General features: G+C 40.6%; 1 protein-coding gene across 1 annotated transcript in view; it reads right to left on the bottom strand.

The window, feature by feature from the left end:
- The window catches only part of arhgef18b (rho/rac guanine nucleotide exchange factor (GEF) 18b), a gene marked incomplete at its 5' end in the record, with an annotated part of 46554 nt that overhangs the window by 6639 nt on the left and 13170 nt on the right, over nucleotides 1-26745 (bottom strand). The window contains 19 exons of the mRNA XM_083911336.1: nucleotides 4311-4460; nucleotides 5230-5511; nucleotides 5672-5719; nucleotides 5916-5984; nucleotides 7130-7245; nucleotides 7608-7754; nucleotides 7914-8099; nucleotides 8402-8475; nucleotides 9104-9282; nucleotides 9507-9583; nucleotides 9715-9969; nucleotides 10122-10239; nucleotides 10806-10931; nucleotides 11053-11303; nucleotides 11868-12008; nucleotides 14490-14596; nucleotides 15287-15482; nucleotides 16916-16958; nucleotides 18256-18323. Of these exons, the coding sequence (XP_083767462.1) occupies nucleotides 4311-4460; nucleotides 5230-5511; nucleotides 5672-5719; nucleotides 5916-5984; nucleotides 7130-7245; nucleotides 7608-7754; nucleotides 7914-8099; nucleotides 8402-8475; nucleotides 9104-9282; nucleotides 9507-9583; nucleotides 9715-9969; nucleotides 10122-10239; nucleotides 10806-10931; nucleotides 11053-11303; nucleotides 11868-12008; nucleotides 14490-14596; nucleotides 15287-15482; nucleotides 16916-16958; nucleotides 18256-18323 (2633 nt within the window). The remainder of the gene's footprint in view (nucleotides 1-4310; nucleotides 4461-5229; nucleotides 5512-5671; nucleotides 5720-5915; nucleotides 5985-7129; nucleotides 7246-7607; nucleotides 7755-7913; nucleotides 8100-8401; nucleotides 8476-9103; nucleotides 9283-9506; nucleotides 9584-9714; nucleotides 9970-10121; nucleotides 10240-10805; nucleotides 10932-11052; nucleotides 11304-11867; nucleotides 12009-14489; nucleotides 14597-15286; nucleotides 15483-16915; nucleotides 16959-18255; nucleotides 18324-26745) is intronic.

The following is a 26745-nucleotide window of genomic DNA, read 5'->3' as shown; positions in this document are numbered from 1 at the left end:
GATTAAGTAACAATTTTAATTATTGATTCATTATTAATCTACGTAATTTATCAATCAACAACGGCAAACATTTTCTGAGTCCAAAGATTTGATGACATGGCTTGGCGGGCATTTTTTTGCAATTTTCTGATGTTATAGATAGTGTGCAGATTCATTGATAATGAAAATAATCTTTACGTCACATTACCCTATCTCAAGAATCGATGGCACAGAAAAAAGCAACTTATAATTACCTCTGCCAGGAGGTCATGTTTTCCACTCGGCTTGTCTGTCTGTTTGCAGTATAAACAAGAAAACTAGTGACCGGTTTGTCGTGAAGCTTGATGGAAGGACGTAGCATGGGCCAAGAAAGAATTTGTTACATTTTTGAGCGGTAAATAAATAAATCTTGCGGGAGTGGGCAGTTATAACAGCTACCGATTTGAAACTTTGCTGCAGGTGGGAACCATGCATGTTGTTAAAGAGCGGGTTGAAAAAAAACAAACTGCAGGTCCAAGGATTTTGCGAGCACCAAGTAGAAGGTTGAAATCTGAGTAAACAAAATTAGTTGAAAACAAGATTAACGAAGGCCATAAACAGCTCGCTGGCTAGACAGTCCCATTCTGAGCTGGTGTCTGTATCAGTCTCATAAAAAAAAAAAAAAATGAATGCAGCTCTAACTATGGACCGAATGTGGCGTAAAAGTTTGTTTCACTATCTTCCTTTTTTCTCTCACAGAGCAAACTATTAACTCAAACTATGGGTGGTTTGACATTATTGCAGGTGAAGATGGCTACAGAATAGTGCCGCATACAGTGTGTGTCAAACAGGTGAGAACTGTGTAGGCAAGGGGTGCCAGGCAGTCACTAGGGGTGCTTTTTCAACTCTCTGTCTTAACTTTCCTGACTACAATAACTTCAGAGACAGATGGCATAATAAGAAAAGGTCTGCCCTCGAGCTTGGTGTTATATTTATCCTCTCAAAGCAAATGGCACCAGCTGATTATAGAAGAAGAGTCACAGGTATATGTTTGTGTGTGCACGGTAAGGGTGTTGATGTGTAAACCTCATGAACTCACTCAATAACAGCATCGTAAATCAGCCTGAGGCCAAACAGGTGAAGAGATAACGTAGTGCAAAAACACAGATACAGGTCAACATTTTACAACTGCCCTTTCAATGTTTCACTTGAGCTTTGTAAATCTCCCCATGGTTTTAGCGATGTTCTGTCATGTTCATGTACATACTCACACCAGGTAGCAATTCAGTTTTACAGTTTTCTGCTGTTGAGCAAAAACCAGGACAAAAGGGCAGTTGTTAACTTGAGTGCTTTGCCTAAAAGGTATCTCAAAAATGTTACTGAAGGAAGAGCAATGGTTATTCATTGATGCATTTCCCCCAAAAGTCCTCCCTAATAGGCCGCAGATTAAACCTTTGACCTTATAGTCAAACAGTTTTCTACCCTTAAGTTTCAAATGTATGTTCCATTTCTTATAATTGACTCTTGCTGTATTATGCAGGTAACTTCTCGCTTGACTGTTTACTGTCAATCAAATCCTCGACTCCAGCTCTAACCTTGGTGTGAACACGTTTTAGGACTTTACACTCACAGGACTATTGAGCAATCAGACTTGAGGCACTGTTGGTGCAGAGCCAATAAAAAAAGCTCAAGCCCGATGCATTCTTTATTGAGCGGCCAAGTGTGATCACATGAGATAAAACATGAAAGCGAAGTTCCTTTACAGTCAGGGCATGCCGCAACAAGCATCGCTCTTGCGCAAACACACACACGCACACGCACGCACACCTTTTTTTTATGAGGTCTAATCATAGCTCTACGGGTTTGCTGATGAGTCTTAATGTTGGGTGGTGGTGATTAAATGCCTGCTGATATCAGGTTGGCACGAAGCCTGGAACAGTTCCTGAGGTCACAGCTGATGAAAAGGCCGTTTGATGTGTTTGCAGAGGGGGAACAAACCACTTCCAAATCTCCCATAACCGCAGCCAAGAAATTCCCATAGCACAACCAACAGTATGGAATTGCAACCAATACCTCTGCATGTGTACAAAACACAGAAACGCACTACATAGCTGGTACAAAACAAATATTGTGGGCATGCTTTAATGGGGTGCTGATAGGCTCTGACCTGCTTTATGTCTTATCTTGCAGTCCATGTACCAAACAAACCGTGCAGCAATCTTATTTACCAACACTGTTTCAGTGAAGGCCTCTAATTACCAGGGTCCCTGCATTACTCATCCCAGCAGATTAGGTCAATTCAGCCAGAGGCTGTGGTTTTCTAGGTACAACTCACTGTCTGAGTCGGCCTTCTGCAGCCAGTAATGAGATGACACACACAATAGCTCAAGTCAGCGTTTTTTGTTTGTGTACGCCTTGAGTTAAGACTACAGTGAACTCAGGACTGAGGGATGTCAGTGAAAGATCTTGTGACCATGAAACCTCTGGAATGCTAGATAGCAAGGCAGATGTCTGAAGATGTATAGCTGCAGTATACAAATAATAAAAAACAACAAGGGAATACACAATTTCAAAGAAAAAGTATGTATAATTCTGGAGGGTACTGTATGGATGGCTTGTGTCATCTGTTACTCAACTTGGTATGCAGGATGAAGAGGCACTTGGCCCGTCACAGATAACTCTCCAGCATCAACAAGATAGCAATGTAAGGCAGCAAAAAGCAACTAATGACGTCACTAGAGACTGCCTCAATCAGAAAAAGATATCAGTCTGGGAGCATGTGTATCAGTACAGCTCTTCAGGTGATCGGTTCTACTTCTTGGAAAACAGCACTCTAGTGTCTACGCAGAGACAAATGTTTTTTTCTTCTTAAGAAGCAGAAAAAATAAGAGAAGTAGAAGATGCTGACTCATCCAGTTGAAATGTTTGGTCTTCTTCTTTGGGAGCATTGCATTAGTCAGAGTGAGCGTTCCCATCAATAGGTGTGTTTTTATTATGGCCTCAACTGACAGCAACCTAATCATGTGCGTGACTCAGAAAGTGGCGCTGTCAATAATGCTCATGCTCCTCTCCCCGTGATCAAATATTGCTTCTTTTAAAAATGACCACAATAAAAGTCACCAATTTATGAAAAATGACTAAATCAGCCATCAGCTACTACTGTAAACCACAGGAAAATCCCAGTCAAGTACAACACCTCAAGAATATTTAGAGTCCGGGATTAAAGGTTTTTTTTGTGTATTTTGTGTCAAATTATTGATTACTTTAGTGAGTAGCCGTATAATAAGCGGGATAACGCTTATTAAATCAGGTTTATTTTGAAGATAAAGTCTGTATCAAGATCCATCTCTTCGGCTTGTCAGAGAGAACGCCAATCAACCAAACTGTGATGTTTATATGGGCCGTTGAAAGCACACATAAACACGGCTTATATTAACTTCACTGTAGCTCCTTGAAAGATCTTTTGTCACCGGGCATAACATTACAGTCAGTGGATCTTTCTCAAACCTCCTCTCCCATGAAAATGAAAAACAATGACCTGCATTGTACTGTAAGGAGAGAAAGAGGGATAGCACAGGGAGGAGAAACAGAGGTAAAGAGAGGTGAAGAGAAAGAATGCTTCCTACGTAGGTGGATTCCTGGGTTGAGTGGTTAGAGATGTATTCAGTCGTCTGAGTGTTTATCATTTGTCCATCTATGAAAGGCTGTGGGAACTGAAAATCGCTACTTTTCTACCAGTAAGAGAACCTGAACACAAGAACTAAAGGTTCCTTCCTTCATACATATATTATAATAGTGTTTCAGATGCTTGAGTAGCTGAAAGGGGTGGGTACAGCGTTCATGCCCAAGGGATGGGACTGAAGGAAAAAAAGAGGGGTATGGAAAGTTTTGGAAAATTGATGCAACTGCGAAAAAAAAAAAAGAAGTAAGAGAGACAGGAAAGCTCCTTCTTATTCTTAAATCTGTGAGTAATCCTCACCAGCACCATAGTTCCTGGTGTTACCTCTTCACCTCACTGTCACCTAGCGCCTGGCCTTTATTTTAATTTAACATACAACTTTAAAAAGGAACAGCAATATGACCTTCAAGTTAGAGTTTCATATTTTTCAAAAAGCAGTTTTTATCCTTGTAGGCAGACATCTAATGTAGTATAAACAGAACAGTGACTTCTCTCCACATCCTTTATTGGACTACATCCACTACGTTTTACTTTTTTGAGGTAAATCATTTCTGAGTTATTAAGAGATTGTGTCCATTAGCAATTAGCTAGCTTGCTAGTCTTGTACTGTATGTAGAGCTGCTAAAATGTATCAATTAATCGACAATTGATTAATCTGAGTCCTTTTTCCCACCTCAATAGTCTTCCTTTTGATCTTTTTCTGGTGTTCCAGACGTTCCTTTTCTTTCTCCACAGCTCTGGTGGACTCTCTCAGCCTCTCCAGGTCCTGTTGGTACGTCTCCCTCTGACTCTCCAGCTCCTTCCTTTCTTCTGCCAAAAGCTCCTGCATATTGTGTGGAATATTGTTATTTGAAAATACATCCTGTGTTGTCTTTTATGTTATTACTAGAGTGCAAAATGTACACACTGAACCGAGACATGAACTTGAAAGGAAGTACAAAAGGTTTCTAACATCACGTCGTAACAGCATCAGACTTCACACGTCGCATTGACACTTATTCATAGAAGATGTGGAACAAGCTGTAAACTATGCCCCTGAAAAAACACGTAAATGTCCCGTGCACCAGCGGACTCCTGATGTGTTTAACAAGGAGCAAGCGCCCTCACTTCAGAGTCTGCCTTCTTCTCAAACTGGCCCCTCACACACACTGTAGTGAGAGTAATTTCCTCCTTATCTGGCCTGTTTAGCTACAACAGCACATGTATTTATCTTTCGTAGTGAGAACGTCTCGTTTAATTTCAACTTCATAATCAGCTGTTCTCCATCCATCGCAGCACTTTCAACAAGCGCATAAAGAAAAACATAGAAAACCGGGCGTCCAGCAAAAGTGCAGCTCAAAGTTGCACGCTGCATCACTCGCGGTCAGGTAGGACATTCCAATGGAAAACGATGTAATCAAAGTGATTTTATCGCTAAATCAATATAGGAACAGTATATTTCTTTTCATTACAAATCATGATGAGATGAAAACATAGGACAATGGTACCATACATGCGAGGTCATGAAATTCAGCCCATTGCACAGATCTTCTTTAAAATCTAAATAAATCAAAATCTGTTCCACAGCCCTCGAGTAAGACTGAGCACTTCACCTCCAGCCGTCTGCATTCCTCCTCCCTTTGTCGGAGCCGGGCCTCAGTGGCCTCGACTTGCTGGCGGTGCCTCTCCCTCTCCCTCTCCCAGCGATGCTGCTCCTGCCGGTGCTGAGACTGCAGCTTGTTGAAGCTAGCCAGTTCTTCTCTCTGCAGGGCCAGAGTCCTCTGTTTCTCCTGCTCCAGGAGCACGTTCCCTCTGTGGCGGCCAGGCAGGGAGGCCCGCTCTGTCAACGAGGCCCGCTGCAGCTCAATGTGACTGTCCTGCTGGGAAATTATGGCCTGAAGACAGAGAAAAATAACAGTAAGGGACATATTTTAATTTTGTACTGCAACAATGTTTATTGACTATCAAAGTGATACAGAAATTGCAAAGATATACAATCCACCATGGTTTAGTTAGTTATTTCCATAAACAGTGGATGAGACAATATTACATTACCTGCAGACTATAGAGCCTTTGGGAGAGCATTAGCACTCTGTCAAAGAACTAAAATGGAGAAACAGGAAAGGTTATCATAAATGTTATCAATATCAACTATCATAATCACAAAAATAACACAGCATTTAATTGAATTAGAAAACTTCTCATGGATACATATTTTCAGTTCAGCAGGCATGGCTATGAATATCAAAACAAAGCAGTTGTGCAGCACAAGGTGACAGATCAGAGAAGGAGAGTTTACCTCAGCCTCAGGGAAGGAGTTGGACCAGATGCGGTTCCATCTGGCAGGAGAGCAGCAGCTTTCATCAACCTGAGCAACAGTCAGACACAAAGCAGGTCATATTAATGAAATCACATCACAAACACAAATACACAACACAACACAATACAACATGGGTGCTGTGAAAATGTTTTGAACATTTGAACTGCTGTGGTCATATGCCATTTTAAAATAAACTGAAATATTGTTTTTTTTATACTATACTTTGTGTCCAAAAAAAAATAAATTAGCTGATACACAATTCAGAATTGACACCATGTAGGGCGCCTCACGAGGGAGGTGTTCCAGGCATGTCCAGCTGGGAGGCATTAGGTTTGTAGTTAACACAAGCTTAAGAGATTTTGATATTTTGTTCTATGACATAAACGTTGGTAAATACTGTTTACCACTCACGTTTTGTATGTCTTAATAAAGGCGGTTGACAGGGACATTAGATGTCACCTTCACCTTAGTGGTGACATGTGGTCATGCAACCGTGGTTCATTAATAGCCAAAGGTTGTTTTTTTTACGTCTGCCTATTACGCTTCTAAAATCATAAAAGTGGCGTTCATTTGAGAAGATTATCCTGCTGAACAAAACCTGTAAGTATCACGAACTTTGGTTATTTCCTGCCATCATTCAAAATTCAATGGAAACATCACATTGTCTTCTTGATGTGGGAACCAGAGAGATGTTAACTTCCTGGTCGGCCTACAACAATATCATCCTTGCAGCTCTATTAGCCATGGTGGCAAAACTACTACTGTTCTGAATGGCAAATAGTGTTTAAATGAGTATTTTCACTCAGTACAATACAGGAAACACATTTTCTTATAGCTTAGACATAAAAATAAATAAATATGTAGGACCACAAATTGTGCTGTCTGTTTGTATAACAACTGATCCTGTGACAGAGATTAAAACTGGCTTTGTTTCTCAAACACTGCTTATTGTTAGCAACATGTTGTTAGATTGTCGACCTGAACATTCTTGTTCTTGTTTTATCAAGGCTTTATCTATTTATAAACAAATTAAATGACCTGCGAGAACAGGGTTACAGTAAACATCAGGACATGGAAACTTTCCAGATGACTTGGTCTGGTCATCTCTATTTACAGGAAATAACAGTGACTCATCCCAAGATACACTGTTGTTTACTCTCTCTGTGCGAGTGTGTGTGTGCTTGTGCCCCTACCGTCTGCTCAAGGGTGTGGCTGCCACAGAGGTCTTTGAGCTGAGGGTCGGAGCTAGCTCTCTGGCTTCTGTCTCTGTTTCTGGACTCGCCAGAAAAGTTCTTCTTCACACTGCCATCTGGCCCAGACACACCGACACACAAAAAGGAACACACACAATGGCAAACACACACAAGTATTTAAAACAAACAGATACATAGAAATAATGACAATCACAAATACTGCACAGAAACAACACACATATACATGTAAAACTGTGCCCATCGATGTCTTTAATTGATTTGATTTTTTTTAAGTTAGGAGTGTTGGACACCATTTTTTTTATGAGAAAAAAAACCCCACAAATTCAACCAATAAAACCAATTCAAGGAATAATTTGTTTATAATTCACAATTTATTAATGTCATAAAGGCCACTGAAATACAACTGCAAAATCAGTAGATGGTAGACTTCCTCAGTGCATCATTGTGCTGGACTCACTTTTACTGAGGATGGTGGGGCTGCTGTCATAGCCCCCAAAGGTATCCGCTCGCCTGGGCAGAACCGCAGAGCCGCTCCCTTCCTCAAACCGTGAGGTTGGAGCCTCCTCCCTCACTCCAGACTGCAGCAGGTTCTGGAGGTTCTCCACTGAAGTGAAAAAAATGGCAAGTTGGGGTTGAAAAGCTGAACAGAATGAGATTTTGAAGGGAATTGTAGCAAATTCTACTGCATACTGATTTATTACATGAATTCAGCAAGCAGTACATGCATGCATCTGTATCTAAAGCAGACACAGCATTTTCCTACCCTCAGTAATAGCTCCTTTGAGCAGGGCCTCCCCCTGCTGGAGGTCTGAGGCGTCTCCTCGAAGCAGAAGTCTGGAACGTGAAGCTGCGTCTTCTAGACCTGCCACAGTCTCTGCCATATCCGCAAACAGCTGCAGCTTCTCAGTAAGAGCCTGGACGACCACAGCATCCTTCTGGCTCAGCCGTTCTACGATGGAAAACATGAAACGGAAGAAGAGGGGTCTCAACTTTTTAAAACAAAAGGATAGGGAAGCAGGTTTTGTCATATATTCACTTCTTGTGCATCTACACAGCAACCCTTATTTTTTTACCACCCAAAATTTATGACCAAAACCATGTGTCCTAATTCAGTTTCAATCTATAGAGAGGAGATGTAAAGAAAAAGTCAATTAACTTCTATCAATTTTTATGATACATGAACACCCTCTTGTGGCCTACGATATCTACTTCTTCTTTATGCATGTCAATGCTCACTTGGTTTACAGTTACCTTGAAATTCTTTGAACCTGAAAGCTCGTGCCTCTTCCTCCTCGCTGAACAGCCTCTCTTCTGTGTGAGGACAACTAAAAGACAGGACAGAAGTCATTGCAGACTGGGAAACAGAGAAGGATTTCACATGAGAGACACAGGCCCCTGATCCGAGTTCACTTGACACCAAAGTCCTGTTTGTCTGATTAGGGTGAACACTGTGTACTGTCACAGTTCCTCAATCTCTTCCTGGGTCCACTTGAAAAGGTGGTCTTGAGTACGGTTCATGTACTCGGGTATGGCTCACATCAGTTTGAAAACAAACTCTACCAAAACACAGAGGTGAGCGGCTATTTAACCAGTTAAATGCCATCGGTCTCCTGTGAAATCTGTATGCACGCAGGTCATCTCATCCTTTGAACTGCTGGGTGATAAAGTTGGAAGGTAGGCAAGGGGATTGTGTCTCTAAAATGTAAACAATATTAAGTATGATACGAAGGTCGACTCAATTGTATGGGCTTGGGATCTTGCGACTGGTGACGCTTTCTACACAGTATTCACAAACAAATGTCCCATAGATGATGACACAAGTGTACTCAGGTATGAAACAACCTTACTAAGCTAAGCTGAGCAGCGTGGGAGTGGAGACAGGGGGCTATCCTACTCAGGCATGGTACAAATACATCGTACCCTAAGGTGTGTATTTCTCGTAAATGCAGCTACCTCTCCACAGTTTGCCGTATGTGTGCCATCCAAGTGTTTCGCTCCTCCTTGGAGGTGGTGTGGATCTCGTACATCTCTGGCTCATTAGAGGAGGCACAGATAAGAAACATGGCTTTCTCCTCATGGGCCACTTCCCTAACAATCAACTTCTGAAGAGAGATCACCGACGGCTTGTTATCCTGGGTGGAGGAGAAGAAAGAGGGAAAGAGACAGGAGGGTGTGCTTTTTGGTTACTGGTTTTATCGTAGAAAAAAATCTGATGAATGACATTAACAGAGACGTCATGTATCACTGACTAAATTCTGCTCCCGCTCATATCTTACTACATATTACTCAAGTATTCTTCTTTGATATACATATCGTTTTGTTAGTGTCACACTGTCAAAACAAATAAGTCACTCACCACTGTTGCAAATACATATCTCTGATCTTTCTCTTGCAGCAAGAGCAACACATCTGAAAGGAGCACTGCAATAATATCTGAAAGGACAAAAAAATCACAAATGACACTTTTAGACTTTCAAACTGAAGAAGAAGGTAGATGCACACCACTAGATATTAGATTATTATTATTATTATATAGTATTGTGCATCATCATGCCATATCCTACCTTTGAGCCTGCCAGAAGCAGCTTTCCAGTTGACTGTGCCTTCATGCAGCAGCCGTCTCCTGCCCTGCGTCAGGTCCTCCCTGCGAAACACTCGGCCATCTTTGATTTTTCCCAGTGCCTTTGGCTCCATCTTGTTGTGTATATCTCGGAGGCGAGAGTTCTTCTCATGGACATTAACCAGCGTGTCAACCTGAACGATGGTATCTTTAATCAGACCCAGCGCACGTATTAGATCATCGTGCTCCTCTGTACCCGCTGGAGACAGAAAAAAAACATGTGATACTTAATAGATGCAACAAAATTAGAATATAATGAGTGGAGTTCATCCTCCCTAAATATACAAGTATACACTCTTTAACAGAGATTTAGATTTAGTTATCAGAACAATGCATGTGAAAATACTGGACCTTCAGTGTTGTGTATAATGCGTTCCACAAGTACTGGGTACTTGGTAATGCGTTGCGTCACCAACAGAATACACTCGGTCACACCTAACCTCCGCACAATGGAAAGGTTGTTGATTTTCTGATAAGAAAAAAGGCATTATTTAATTCAACATTTATGAGACTGCAAGTGGACTGAATTCACTTAAAGCTGCAGTTAGCAAGTCTGGCAGATCAAGTTAACAAATTTCGAACGTTTACAACTCTCATGCCTCTCCCCCACCACCGCCAAGCACTCAGCACGCATGCATCAGATTCCTGTAAACATGCCTGTGTCTTCTCTCATCGGTAAACAGCATGGGTTACTAACTTACTCAACTGCTAACGTCATTTAGCGTATGCCTAGCTTGAGGCGTGTTTGTGTTTGTAACATGCACGATGGGGGAGGTTGGATCTGTGGTGTGTGCTAAACTGTGAACTGCGCTGAGTGGACAGAATGATACGGGTACAGTGGATTTTTGCAAAACAAACAAGCTCTGGGTGCATGTAGAGGTGTGTTTTTTTCTCTTTTCTCTAAAACCGGCATTTTTTTTTTCTATCACAACATAGTGTCGGCTTCAGTGAATATGATCAAACAAATATTGCCGACTGCAACTTTGACTAAAGATGTACTGTGGCTTCAATCTGATATCTAGACTAATGTCTTACCCGTATGATGTTTTGGAACTTTTTGTTGTTTTGTAGCTGTTCTTTGTAGTAGCTGACAGCCTCTGTGTGGTGACTGCAGAAATCTCCATAGCTGTCCTTCATCCTCTCTCCTATCTCACCTGAGAACTGGGGAACAAAGAAAACTGTTCTATTTTTTGAATGGCCCATATTACACATGTACTATGCTTTTAACTGCGTTGCTGTGCATGTGTGTTCTTGTTGGACATGCTATGCATCTCTTCCCTACCTGTGTGATCAGAATGTCTGCCAATCTGTTGATAGCATAGTTCCTGTCGTTGGGCAAAACAAGACTTTCTCGCTGCCGCTCTTTGAGACGAGACAGGAAATGTGTGTGAAGCTCGAGGAGGTTTTCCAAGCGGGGGAACAGACAGTCCAGCCTGCCTGAGTCCATCTGGAGGTTCTCCTTCAACTCCCGGACGTACACACGCAGCATTATCTTCAGTGTCCGCACATGATGCATCTCAGTCTGCATCAGCTCTGTACAAGATGATAAAGTTACATGTTAAGTTTGTGCCATGTAAAGCATGTACATGTATAATGCATTTCAAGGCTATGGACCGGCTCACAATTCATGCCATCCAAACCTGCCTGAAAATATTTTCTTCATATTTGAATTTGATTTCAATATAATCTTAAAAATTAAAGCGGTACTCAACTCAAAATTGAGGTTGAGGAGTTAGAAAGAAGTGTGCCTACTCTGCTCAAGGCTATAATTGCTGCTACTAGCATAAAACACCTGAATCTCCAATCCGACGATCAATGGTCAAGTTGCACTGTAGGTAATGCAGACACCAGGTTTTGTCATGAATGAATAATGCATGGAATAAAAAAGACGTTGCGCTGCATCAGTTTTTCACACACACTAGGCGCCAAGGCCTTTTCTAGAATGAATTCTGTGTGAAATAACAACTTTACGCCACCTTGCTTGGTTCTCTATAAATTAAGAAAAAGTCGACGTTGGAGCTTTCCTTCATTGCGGGACTAGAGACGTATTGATTGGACAGGTAGAAGTGTGAAAACGATCTAAGAAATCCCACTTACCATATATCACATCCTGTCTCTTCACCACTTCTTTAGAGTGCTTCTTAACATACTGAGGGTCGACTGCCAAACTCCACGACTCTGCCTCCAGGTCCTGGGCATCAGACTCCAGCTCAGCCCGCACTGCTGCATAGTGAGCATCTAAGGAGAGGATCAAAAACAATGACACAATACAGTCTTATGAAACACGGTAAGAAATTGTACAAAGTTGGGAGTCAATGTTTAGGTCAGCGTCTTCACTGGAAGGTCAGTCAGAGGTAAAGGCTAGCAGAACAGCTGGAAGAAAACAGGTGGATGACATCTCTCAAATAGAACGCAAAGATTAATCGATTAGTTAATCGACTATTAAATTAGTCTGCTACTATTTTGATAATCAATTCGAGAAATGTTTTTTAAAAAAAGTTTTAAAAAATTCGATTCCACCTTCTTAAAGGGGAGGGGTTCTTTTAGTCTATGGGGAGGGGTTCTTTTACTCTATGACACTAAACTGAGTATCTCTGAGCTTTGGACAAAACATGACATTCGAGGATGTCATTCTGGGTTTTGGCAAACACTGATCAACATTTTATAGATCAAACAACTAATCGTTTTATGTCCTCAATCATTTTGAGAGAAGAGCTGCAATAACGATTTTTTAAATATTTATTAATCAACAGATCTTGTTTCCTCTTAAGGACAAAAGTAACTCAAAGTCAACAAGTTCTTTAAATGTTCTTTATTCAGAAATAATAAACAATGATATTCAAGAATTCTCTTAGAAAAGGTCTTAGAAATGATTAGCCTCCAAGTGCAAGAATAGTTCCCTGCTGACGTAATGTCTCGTCTGTTTGTGTTTTGGCAGGGCTGAAAGTGATAAATGAAGATAGAGTCAAGGAAATATGAACTAAGTAATCTTGATTAAACATAATTTGTCCATCCTTTCCTTTCCTTACCTATATCTGGTCACATTTAAACCTGCGCTCAATTAAAAAAAAAACTAAAACAAATCACCCAACTTGGGGTTTGGACGATTAGACTCATCAGTGTTGACCTACTCTAGCTGACCCTACACTCTACTCATACTACTGTTTACTAAAAGTGCAAAAAATGGTGTGTGTTTACAAAATGTGACTAAAGGCCCCTACACATGCTACACGGTAAAAACGCTATGCGCTGGCTGCTCCATTCATTTCCTATGGAGGAGGCAGTAGCGCCCAAGGTAACGGCACACACTGCTAAGATTTGCCTCTCTGCTGCTGCGCTCAAAGTACAAATCAGCTGAACGTTGACCTTGTTGCCGCTGACCTTTCCAAAGCGCAACCAATGAGATAGAAGCTTTGAGTGGGAAGTGTACATTTCCTAGGCAAGCCAGTTAGAAAGATGAAGGAAAAACTCATTGTGTGTCCGAGTTTCCCGAACTATATATTCAATCATCTTCAACCGCTTGTCCCTGTCAGGGTCGCAGGGGGGCTGGAGCCGATCCCAGCTGACATCGGGCGTGAGGCAGGGTACACCCTGGACAGGACGCCAGTCTATCGCAGGGCACACACGAGACGAACAGAGACAGACAACCATTTACACCTACGGGCAATTTAGAGTCATCAATTAACCTAACACATGCATGTCTTTGGATTGTGGGAGGAAAGCGGAGAACCCGGAGAAAACCCGAACTATTTAACGTTACATTAAAGTCGTTTCACGATCTTGGAAGAAAGCGTGATGATGGAGGTTCATAAGCAGTCACACCAGGTTTGTGAATAGGCAGTTTACAAGCAAGCGGTTGTTATTATACTAATGTTGATTATACTAATGTTGATTAGGCGTCTATTCACAAACCTGGTGTGACTGCTTATGAACCATGAAGCATTACGTTTTCTTCCAAGAAAGTGATACGGCTTTAATGTAACATTAAATAGTTCGGGAAACTCGGACGCGCAATAAGTTTTTCCTCCATCTTTCTAACCGTCTTGATGTTGCTCTCAGGTTGCCTAGAAAACATTAACATCACACTCAAAGCTTCTATCTCATTGGTTGCGCTTTTGAAAGGTCAGCAGCAACTAGGTCAAAGTTCAGCTGAATTGAACAAATCTGAGCGGTGCCTGCCGCTACCTCAGGCGCTGCTGCTTCATAGGAAATGAATGGAGCGACAGGCGCAAAGCGTTTTTACCACGTATTATATGTAGGGGCCTTCAGAATTTTTTTATTGATACAGTACGCTTAGTGGTTCAAATTAGTACATACAAGATAATAACCTAACCATAACCAAAGTATCCTTTGGACATTGTCAAATTGTTTTTCTTCAGTTAATTCAGCAATATACTGTAGAGCAACAGAGAGAGAAAATGCTCCTGTGGCAAGCTAGTGCCCAATTAGCCTGTCTCTCTCTCTCTCCCACACACTACAACTTAATGAGACAGGGTGAGGTCACCCCTGACTCCACAAAACACACTCCACACAGTCTACTCCTTGGATTTAAGAAAACACCACTCAGGCAAACGCATAGATCTTAGAGGACTGAACACGCTGCGATAAAGGTATTGTTATCACAATAACCATGTCCCTACAGGAAACTATTTGAAACAAATGTGGAAATTGGAACTGTTGAAATTGAGGTGTGATCTCCTCCTCAGTCAGTCAACTCACCTTCAACGATGATGGACTCTGTGGTGGAGGGAGCGAGGGAAATGGCGTCTTCGTTGCAACGTTTAGAGCGGAGAGCATCTGTCTCATCCATCTCCCCGGGGAGAGATCTGAGGGATGACAACCACAGGTCCAAGGTGGCATACATGCTGACACTGAGACTAACTTAATGCCACTAACTAGTGGCAGCCTAAATAAATTTAGGAGCCAACATATGCATGTACCGATCCACATAAACAATGACATAAAAATAATCACAAAAGAGAAACCCAGGCAGCTGCATTTTTCTTTTTCTCCTGCTTACTGTTGCCCAATCTATGATTCCTCGTCTTCTGCTAGTTTACACCTTCACTACGCCTCTGTCTCTCTCTCCCATGTCTTTTCTTCGCGATGCAGCAGAATAGTTGTCCACTTCTGAGATCTGTCTAGACTCAGTTTCAAGGCTGTTACATAGATAGTAATAGACAGCTTGCCTTGATGTCAACTATAAATACACATTTCACGATGGCATAGAGAAAATAGCATACCAGCATCATCAAAGAATCTAAAAATATCCGGCATTAACATACAGCAAGTCCTGTAAACATCTACAGAATTACAGATGTGAGGGAGAAATAGCTAATTTTTGTTGTTGATTTTGTATTCCAGGTAAAAAAAGAATTCTGTCATTTGGGAGTAATATTTTTTTTTTAAAGAAAACAAGTTACAAAGAAAGAGAGAAATAAAAAACGTCCTCTGCACAAAAAAAGGCCTTAGGTGGAGGACTGAAAAAGGCTAACTTGCAAGGCAGAGATACTCACCCTGAGCTGTTGTGGTGACGGAGGCTGTGGCCAAGGCTGTGGGCTGTGGTGGAGGCGGTGGTATTGGCGGCAGTCGGCTGAGGTCCCCACGGATTAATGGTCATGCCTGGGGTGCTAAGGAAACCTGGGTGGCCATCAAGGGCCTGTGATGAGGCTGGGCCCGAATGCTCTCGCTCTCTGTCCCGGTCTTTTAGCGCTGGGGAGGAAATATGAGAGACAGGTGAACGGAGGTAACTTGCAGAGCTGGAAGATGAGAAGAAACGAGACGAGGAGAGAGAGAAAGGAGAAGATGACCAGCGACGAGGGGAAGAAGACGATGAGGACAAAGAGGCAGGCGGTTGCTTATTTGACTTCTCTCCTAGTTGACCCCAGTATTTTTTCAGCCAAGATCGAGGAAGGGTTTGGAAGAATCGGCATGTGATCAGGTCATGGTGCATCAACACTCGGACACCAGCATGCCCGGACAGACCCCATGATGAGGCAGAGGAAGATTGGTAGAAAGAAGAGGATAGTTTAGTGATCCTGGAGCAACTTTTGGAGGCCCCTTTGGGTTGGGTAGTGCCTTTGGTAACTGCTCGCTCCATTGTGAAAGCCTCGAACTAGGAGGAGCAGCAGAAGGATCTTTGTAATAATCCAAACTCCAAGGTAAGGTTCAATAGTCTCTGTCGCAGTATCAGTAGATGCAGTATTATTGTAAAAGTAATAAGTGATGTGCCTTCACCGCTGTAACCCAGGAGAAACAAGGAAAATCTGTTATATATATGCGACCCGCCCACGTCCTTCATGTCTGATCTCTCCCTTTCTCGCACTTTCTGATTCTCCACTTTTCCTCACTTCCCCCATTCCAGGCTTCCTGACCCCCTAGATGAGCTACTGATTGGCCAGAGCAGGGCAAGAGGAGAAACCAGGTGTGGCTGACAGGACTCCAGCTGTTCAGAGCAGAAAAACAACTGCTACAGGAGATTAATTTACGCTGCTTCTGCAGCCGCTCATGTCTCCTGAGGGTTCACTCACAAGCAACAGGACCTGCAGAACTTTAGCTGGAATTGATTGAAATTTTTTGGGATGGACCACTTGATAATGAATAAAAGCAAACAGCACATTAACTCAGAGGCTAATCAATATACCAAATAGCCTTCAATCTAATCTAGCTTCCTTTTGTTTCTCTTTGCTCCTGGGCTGCTGTGCAATAGACATACAACATGCACGTTAAAAGAAATAGCTGCAATTTTGTATCTTATGGTTTGGAGAATCCACTGCACCTATGTGCGCCGCTGTATTATTGATCAGGTCGGTACTGTGTATAAATTGTACAATATCACTAAATCTGTCCTGGGTGAATTTAACCAGAGGTAAAGCTCCTGACTGTTGTTAACAATGGCCAATCATCACCTTTGCCTATGGTCTGTTGGATGCCAATCTCCCACTCTAGGCTCAGTGTGTAGGCAGACACACACACATATACCAAGATCCCCGCCCCACCCACCTCAGACGTTCATCTGTTTAATCCTCTGCAAACCATCAGAGAGGCAATTTATCCATCAATGTACCGCTCCCGCCCTACTGCAAATGATACTGTGGTCAATGGGATGCACAAGGTGTAAATCTGCACATGCACATTCTGCTTACCAAAATTAGGAGATCCTGATGGGCCAGACCTCAGAGAATCTCTCTGTGTGGAGAAAAGAAGGAAAGACAGTATTTTTTCAAGACCATTCTCCCAAGGTTTTATCAGCTGAGTGGCAGATAACAAAATGCCTAAAAATTGCACTGTTACTGTACTTTCTTTACAGGACGAGGCTGCTCACATGGCCTTAACAAGCAAAGTCCATCTCATGCTGATTCATAAGAGTGAACAAGGGCATGTAATCTTCAGTCGAGTTGTTTTAAATGCCCTGACCTCTCCCTGCCAAAAGTGGATTAACACCGAAAACACATCGAGCTGGCCGGGCATTGCATGGCAGCTGGCCGCACTCCACTGTTGCTTGGTGTGTTTTTGGCGTTATGCTTCTCTGTTGAGGTGGTGCAGTAGCTAAATGTGGAAGCTTCATTGTTACATAGAGGGATCCCCTTTAGCTTATATGCACCGCCTCAAAATGTAGCAGAGCATAAAGCATAGGCTTTGTGGAGAAAGCAAGAACTGTGGTTGCAGATGCAGGAAGTGCCTGTTAATAGTTAAAACAACAAGTTGCAGAAAAGCTGCAAAATTTCAATTTTGCAATGTAGCATGGTCATTTCTTAATATTGCAAATCTTTTTCATGTCACAATTGTCATTTACTATTAAAAGTGAATATAATGTAATTAGATCCAATTACTGTCAGTATATAAACAATGAATACATGCAGAATATAAAATCCATTGTCTGTGTCACTGATCCAAAGTCTGAGCATGTGTACACGTGTATGTAAAGATAAGAAACCATTAAACATACTTTTATATCATCACACCTGGATTAGGCAAGGCAAGGCAAGGCAGCTTTATTTGTATAGCACTTTTCATACACAAGGCAGACTCAAAGTGCTTCACAGCACAACATTACCGTAACAGCACTTTTATTTTCCCAAATAGAAAACCTATAGATCAGCTACAGAAAGTACAACATCCAGCTACTAAGACTTTTATCCAGAGGAAACAGGTTTTGAACACATCACCCAAATTTAATCCTCTCTGTGCTGGCTTCCAATACATTTTATAAACAGATTTAAAAGTTATTTTTATTACTTGCAAGGCATTAAATAGCCTCACTCCTCAATATATCTCAGATCTTTGATCCCTATACAACCCTGCTCGTACTTTGAGATCCTCAGGCAGGGGCCTCCAATCTATTCCTGAAGACTAAAGGGGGACACAGCTTTCGAGATGAGAGCCCTGAGGCCCCAAATAATAGAGCACAGTGGAAGTGAAGGTACTAGGTTGTCTTAACTGTAACCTTAATCCTTGTTTTTCTGTGCTCCAGTGTAGTGTTTACCTTATTCCTGCTGCTGGTGCACTCACCCAGCAGAGACTTGCAGCTCTTGTGAACGTTCACTGCACAATCTGAAAAACAGCAGGACAGGAACACAGAGTCAGTGAGTGTTGCATTAGATACAGACCATACAGTACACAGAGGCAACTGTGGTGGCTTTTGGATTGAATATGGATGAGAAAATTTAAGCCGTAAACAGAAGTCTGAAATTTCACAACCAATCCAACAGCTGCCCTGAAGGCAGTGTTTGAAGTAAAAGGTTGTGACTCAACCAAAGCACTGAAATGGTGCTGAAACAAAAGCCTGGAGGCGAAGCTTTTTCAACTGCCGCCATCAACAATCACAAAGTCAAGTATTTGTTTTAAAAGAGGTATTCTCATCAATTCAAAGAATCACTTCTGGCTTCATTGTTGCAGCAGCAACTTCGTGGCTTCTGTTTTGTTTATATGTACACGATACAGAATCACACTGTGGGCCGGAAGGCCAGAAACTCCCTTTCTCTTAGTGAGGTTTCACTATTTGTCCACTTTTCCCCCTGTATGGAAAACGAAGCTACTGCTGGTAGGTTTAAATTACATGACTGATTGTATCTCTGCTTATTAACACAGATACAAATCAAAGTTGTTTTGGAAAAGCTTACTGCAGCCAATAAGTTCTCTCCTCCATGGTCTACTCAATTACTCAAAAGACAAAACACTTCAATCTTTCAGCCTGACTACATATTGTATAAGGTAAGCAACAGAAGCCTTTCCTGAGAGACTAGGCTGGCCAAACAAATTAAGTTACTATGCAAAGTCTAATCCCAACCCTTTCAGGTAAAACCAGACTGACGTAGACAAGAAACACATGGCCTTTAATGCAAAACGCACTAAAACGAGAGCTGCTTCTCTGTAGAAGCTGATCAATGGAAACAGGTTGGTGAGTTTTAACAGCCTGATCTAACGCAGCTATTAGGGAAAAGCTGAATCCAGCTTACTGCACAAAGTGGGCCACTCAATTCTGGAAAATACCAAAAAGACTGAAAAAAATAAAACATGTCTGTGTTTTGAGTGTATTTAAAATCAACTGGTGTTAAAGTGCTCAGATTCTCATAATAACACTGTTCTTAATGTTGTCATAATTTGTAGTTTAGCAGTTATCAGTTATTTTCTCAAATGACACAAATCATTTTTCTTGTGAAATGATGCGCTCAGTGAAACTCAAACTTGACCGGTAGCTGGTGTTTATGGCAGGTAACAAAGTGAACATGTTTGTTCCCTGAACACTGCCCCCTTAACATTTACCATGTTACATGGAGCATGTGGCACAATGGGGATTGTTTGGTTCCGGCTGCATAGCTTGTTGACAAAGGTTTTAACATGACTTATACTAGCAGCTTCCACTAGCTGCTGTAAAGCCTACTGTAAAGGCCTCTATTGCTTATTCCTCTTCTATGTGTCGAGACAATGGAGACAAAAACTCTTCTTCCTCTGCAGTAAATGCATGAAACAGTGACAGATAATCATTTTTGTGTGAGTGAAGTGAGGAGGAATAAAACATAGGTGCATATATTATACACTGCGAGTCCTTTATATTAGGGAGTGTTATCTTCTATCTTGCACTTACATTTAAATCCAGTCCTAACCACATTTATGCTATTATTTCACTTCATTCATAATCTCTAACCTACACCCCTCTGTCTCTGTCTCTCTCTAGTAATAAATGAACAATTGCTGGCCAAGCTGAAGGAAAAGAAAACAGAAACTGGCTTCTGAATAAGCTTCACCAGCAGCGCTGTATCCCTCTTGGAATTGTGTCCAACAGTACTGAACTGTTACACTACATTATGGACCAGTGCAAGCCAACTGAATCACATTTAGACACAGAGTAGTGCCCCAAAACACAAAATATATACAAACAATGCATTTTCAGAAATGAATGCTTTAGATCAGATAGTCCTCATCAGATTTCCCTCAGTTTTGAGGATGGAGAAAATATTGGGGGGGTGTTTACCTTTCGATGGAGGGTAATGGCATGGAAGTCAGTAAGCCAACAAACTCAGCAGTCAAGCCAAGCCAAACCAAGCCAAGTCAAGTCCATCTCGCTCCAACTAATATGCAAAATTCTTGTCTCTCTGCCAGCCTGGCTCTTTCAGACAAAAAAAGCACAGCAAACCTTCAACTAGTCTAATACAGTCTATTAAGCCAGTAGTATGTTTCAACAAAGCCTAAACACTCACACAGACTGGGCAATGCTGAGAAAAATATTGCTAATAACAGGAAAAGATAAGAGATAAAATATAGATTTGATAAAAAGTCATGTCATTGCAACAACATCCCTTGAAGTCATCACTGAAGGATCCAAACGTAAGCTATTTCTTTTTTGGAATGTGTAGTAGAAGTGATTATACCACTGCATTCAAAGGATATTTTGCTTAATGGAAGTTAAAATTATACTAAGATAAGCAAGAACACTGTGTTTTCTGTTTACTGATATCACAGCACTTATCGGCAATGACTGGTTGCAGCTCCAGACCACCTCAATGTTTGGCAATTCCAGTGTACCAATGCTGCATCAGAACATTGGTCACAACTGACAGATCAAAGTATACACAGCTTAGACATTAGGCCAGTAAAACGTATACTGTTGTCATAGTGGTCAATATCACCTGCTTGACATAGTGGTTGAATGTCGAGCAGCTCTGCCACTCTTGAACCATGTGATAAGTTCCAGTCACTCACTCATGTCAGCAGCACTGTGGTTTGCAGCTCATCCTCGAGATACTCAGCCCCCACCCCCACACCCAACATCTGCTGACTGGTAACTACCCTATCACATAAGAAGCACACTTGAGGTGTACGGCGCACAGTTCAGTGATTCTCTCAATGAACTAGAAATGTAACAGGGCCTAGGTCACAACTGAAATCTGCAGTCAGAGATGAGTAGCTTTGTCAAAAAAAACACTTAACAGGCGTTTAACTTAAACCAACAAAAAAGTTAAAACAAAAATCACCTGTGCTACAACCCTTCCTCTAAATAGAGAATGTGATGTCTCCTGTTATCAGGAAAAGAAGGCAGGAATCAGCAGAGCTCCTGATAGTGAAGGGTTGGTTCTTCTAGAGAAACATTTACTCCTACAACAGGACACTTAAAGACATGTTTTTCAGATTTAAAGTTCAGCTGTGTGTGTCATGGCAATATGGGCAGTGTGTATCTTTAAGCATGCTTTGTAGGACGCTAAAGCGTACAAAACAACAGGGAGCTGTCTTTTAAAGTTCTGTAACAACAATACTACCTCAGTCTAAATTAAAGGCTTCAAACCATGTAGGCTAGCGCAAGTGTGCAGTGTTTTCTATGGGCCACAGCATCTGATTAAAGATAAAGTCGTGGTCCACTAGTCACATATTTAAGTGTATGAGGATAAACTGCATGTACCCTCCTCACACTAAGTGTTAACTAAGTCAAAAGTAAATCTTTCAGAGTGTTACTTTAGATGGTGCAGTGCCACATTCTGAAGTGAAACTAACTCGGGTATATTCAGTTGCTACAGCAAGAAATAATGTGTGAGCCTGAAATGTTGTCCAAAAGGAAACATGCACAATGTTAAGTATTATATGAATTTTATGAATTTAAAACTGCTCTATGCCTCTATTTTCAGCCCCGAGTAAACGTACTGTAGGCTGGCTGTGGTTTCCTTACACTATACTTGGAATATAAACCTGTGTTAAAACCATGTTTGCCCCCTACCACACTGTGCAGTTCATAGAAAAACCCTGCTACCACAAATGAGGAAATGAGTTTACAACAGCTGTGTCGAAGGTATTACTTTTTCACACAGCAGCCAAAAAACGGACATAATCCTTAGTATGCATGACATTACTCTTAACTCCATGAGACAATAGGGACAAACACATCAACAAAATCACCTGAATAAATAAATACCTAAATAAGTCATAGAGTGTGGTGTATACCTAGTTTGTAAAGTGTCCTGAGATAACTTTTGTTATGATTTGGCACTATAAATAAAATTGAATTTAATTGAACACTCGGGCAAACCCTGAAGCAGCCAGCCGACCCATGACATCATCTAGTGAAACAGGAGGAACTGGGGCTTGGGGGGCTTTCTCACTCAGTGAAGCGAAGCATCTCGGCCGGTCACAATTCTCCAAATAGGAGCGTCATGATTGCCATTAAAGACCAGTAGCATACAGATAATACTAGAAGGTAACGTTTGGGGAAAGCTCAGACAGAAGTATGGTGTATCCAGATCTATTATGGGACTTGTGTCCATCACCTGACTAATCAGGCCAATAAATACCATAAGAAGTAGAGGATGACAACTGTTTAGGAGGTACACAAATACTGAGAGGTACTCAGAGGCAGACATGGAGGCAGTCAGACTGTAAATCTAGTAAAAGGCAAACGCCCAGAGAGGGCAGAGCAATGATGCATGGAGAAGTGGTGTGCTAACAGGATGAGATGTGTGTGAGACCCAGAGCCGGTGTGGAGTGGGCTGCTATGCCCCAGCAGACCTGCCAAGCACAATTACCATGTGACCCAGTCAGAAAGAAAGCTTTAACAGATAGGTGGAAGAGTTTAAAAAGCAAGAATTTGACATTTCAAGAGCAACTTCATTGAACACATCGAGCCAGTTAACTGCACAACTCTCTGGGCCAACTACTATAACAGGTTGGGAGCACCAGAATAAAAAAACAAGAGACAAAGCAGGACCCAATGTTTATGTGAATAACTTGAAATAACCTTTAAATTACCTTCATATTAAAAATACATCACATTAGAAGACTAAACAGCTGACTTTTAGTTAATAACAGAAACCATATTAATTACAGCACCCTTTTCGCTCTGCACCATTGCACTATTACAATGTTTACAATTTCATCGTCCTGTGTTTTTATATATAGTTATACTGTATCTGTACAAATTAGTTAAGTATTTATGTTTGCCTCTTTGTTCATGTGTATGTATCCTTGTTTTAGCTGTATGTCTATTTCTGTGTATGTAAATTGAGAGTGACAAAAACCCAGAGCATGTTTTACACTTACTTGGCCATTAAAGCTGACTCTGATTTTGAGTAGTGACCTCGGATGCTAACGTTAGCTTAATTAGCAATCACCTGTTGAGCTGCCAAGTCTGCAGCAGAAGCAAAGACAAACTCCTTTAAAACGAGCCACATGAAGTAAAACTAAAAAGGAGAGTTGTGCAGCATTCAGATACGAAGACACACACAAGACTTGACGTGGTCTGTTGTTGTAGTTAAGCTAATCAAAGCTTATGAACCTAACCTTTATTCTTTTTCAAACAGAAGCGGTTGTAAACAGGCTAACGCGCTAGCATTGAGTGGCTAATAGTTAGCTTTAAGATTTAATATGGGCCAGTTTGTGATAAATTAAACACAGAAGAAACTTTGGAAGTAGGTTACCCTTGTTAACTAACTGACTCTAAGCCGACATAACATACAGCCCTCGGGAAAAAGACGCAATAAAGTGGTTGTTTTGGCTAAAATTAGCATATTAGCTACTGAGCTAACGGCCAAAACAACGGCAGTTATCCACCTGATCCCGCTCGAGACCATCGCTCTGCCTCTTACCCTTCCAACAAGACCCGGGTTCATCTGAGTCAGCTGCATCCCGAAAAGAAATGTAGTCTTCCCGTGTGAGAGATGAATCTGTTCGGCCATTGATATGAACAGTAAAACAAAAAAAAGTTCCCCACTCTGTTGGTTTTGTCCAGTTTTGTCTCACTGGGAACAATCTCTGGCACACAAACGACGCATTCCACAGGCTGAATCCCCACAGGGCTGGGTTCAAATTAAAGGGACACTCGCTCCTTTTCTCAGGCCTGTGTGTGTGTGTGTGTGTGTGTGTGTGTGTGTGTGTGTGTGTGTGTGTGTGTGTGTGTGTGTGTGTGTGTGTGTGTGTGTGTGTGTGTGCGTGTGTGCGTGTGTGTGCATCAAGTGTCAAACTTTAGGATTTGTAGCTTCATCACTCTCGACTGTCATACTGTGGAAGTCCACAAAGGATCCTGCATGTCCAAAATAATAATAACTTACTATCTGAAAATAATGACTCAGTATCTCAAAATAATAAGAAACTTTTCTCAAAATTATAAGAAACTTTCTCAGAATATTGACTTGTATCTCAAAATAATAATCTCATTATTGTTTAAGATAGACTATTTCATTATTTTTAGATACTAAGTCAATAATTTGAGATACTTTCTCATTATTTAAAGTTACCTTCTCACTATTTTGAGATACTTTCTCATTATTTAAAGTTACCTTCTCACTATTTTGAGATACTTTCTCATTATTTTTAGATACTAAGTCAATATTTTTAAATATTAAGTCAATAATTTTAGATACTTTCTCATTATTTTAAGTTACTTTCTCATTATTTTGAGATACTTTCTCATTATTTTGAGATACTTTCTCATTATTTTTAGATACTAAGTCAATATTTTTAAATATTAAGTCAATAATTTTAGATACTTTCTCATTATTTTAAGTTACCTTCTCACTATTTTGAGATACTTTCTCATTATTTTAAGTTACTTTCTCATTATTTTGAGATACTTTCTCATTATTTTGATATACTTTCTCATTATTTTGATATACTAAGTCATTATTTTTAGATACTTTCTCATTATTCTGAGATACTTTCTCATTATTTTGATATACTAAGTCATTATTTTTAGATACTTTCTCATTATTCTGAGATACTTTCTCATTATTTTGAGATACTAAGTCATTATTATGAGATACTTTCTCATTATTTTGAGATACTAAGTCATTATTATGAGATACTTGATCATTATTTTGAGACACTAAGTCATTATTTTGAGATACTTTCTCATTATTCTGAGATACTTTCTCATTATTTTGAGATACTAAGTCATTATTATGAGATACTTTCTCATTATTTTGAGATACTAAGTCATTATTATGAGATACTTTCTCATTATTTTCAGATACTTTCTCATTATTTTGAGATACTAAGTCATTATTATGAGATACTTGATCATTATTTTGAGATACTAAGTCATTATTTTGAGACACTAAGTCATTATTTTGAGATACTTTCTCATTATTTTAAGTTACTTTCTCATTATTTTGAGATACTAAGTCATTATTTTGAGATACTTTCTCATTATTTTGAGATACTAACTCGTTACATTGACTTACAGGATCTTATTTTGGCGGAAATTGGCTTCCATTCTTAACAGCCAAGCTTGATGAATGGGGAATTGTCTCAGAGGGAGAGCGAGAGGGATAGATGTGTTATTGGTTTCTGGTTAATGTCTAAAAGAAGCTGCACAGTCTGAATCACACTGGATGTGTGGTGCCCTGTGCCTTGTGAAATATGCCAGATCAACTTTGTTTAATAAGCACACTATTTAAAACAATCACACATTATACCCCCCTCTACCAGACTGCAGGATTTCTAAATGTCCTGGACGTTTTATGGCCTTTGTCTCCTACAAAACTGAAGCAGGCAGGAAATGTATTAGGTAACAGCCATGAAATAATGAAGTGGTAGCACAGAATGACTAACTGTTCCTCTCCTTGCACTGCTGGTAATGGTCCAGTTCAAAGGAAATGACATGGCACTTTTATTGAGAACAGTTCTGTTTCCTTGTTCTTTGTTTGAAACTTTTTTAGTGATGTGAAATTCTCCACCAACAGAGCACATGGCTTAGGAGAAGCCGGTCTCTGAATTACGATAATTTCAGCAGATGTGTGGCATGGGACTGGCGGCGTCATGAGGAAATACCCAGTGGAAAATTAGGTTATGACTTAAGCTGTATGGCTCATGGAAGATCAACAGAAAGTCTGACTTTAAGCAGTTTCATCGCATCCCGAGAATGACACTTTAATTCTAAATTTATTATATAATAAAAATGAAAGTCTAAGCATTTCCAATTAATCCTACTTTATGCTTAAACTCACTACATATTGGAGGCAACTGTTGTACTTTTTACTCCACTTTGCTGCAGTTCCTAGTTATTTCTAAAACATCTAATCAGTTTATAGAAGATTAATAGAATACATATGCATCATTATTAAAAAAATTATATTCAAATGATGTATATGATAAAATACATAATACATTTAACACCAAGAATAGTGTATTTCTGCATAATGAGTGTGTTTTGCTTTCGATATTCTAAGTATGTTTTTCCTCACTTTGGACCGTTTTAAAAAGGTGCTCTTAAAGGTTACATGTTGACGGTCCTATATTACGCTATTTTTCAGGATGGATTTTTACTAGAACATGTTTACATGCTTGAGTTTTTAAAAAACCCATTTTTTCTCATACTGTCTGTCTGAATATACCAGTATTCATCCCCTGCCTGTCTGCACTCTCTGCACCATCGCTGCAGCCGGGGGACCCAACTGTAACAGCACTTTCCACCTGCATACAGTATTTATGTGACATGTTGACAGTTGTACAATTTTACAGACGTCCTGGCTTGTTTCTGAATACGGGCTGTGTT

The sequence above is a fragment of the Echiichthys vipera genome (assembly GCF_963691815.1).
Source record: "Echiichthys vipera genome assembly, chromosome: 3".
NCBI classification, from domain to species: Eukaryota; Metazoa; Chordata; class Actinopteri; order Perciformes; family Trachinidae; genus Echiichthys; species Echiichthys vipera.
This window is presented reverse-complemented; position numbering and strand designations above follow the sequence as displayed.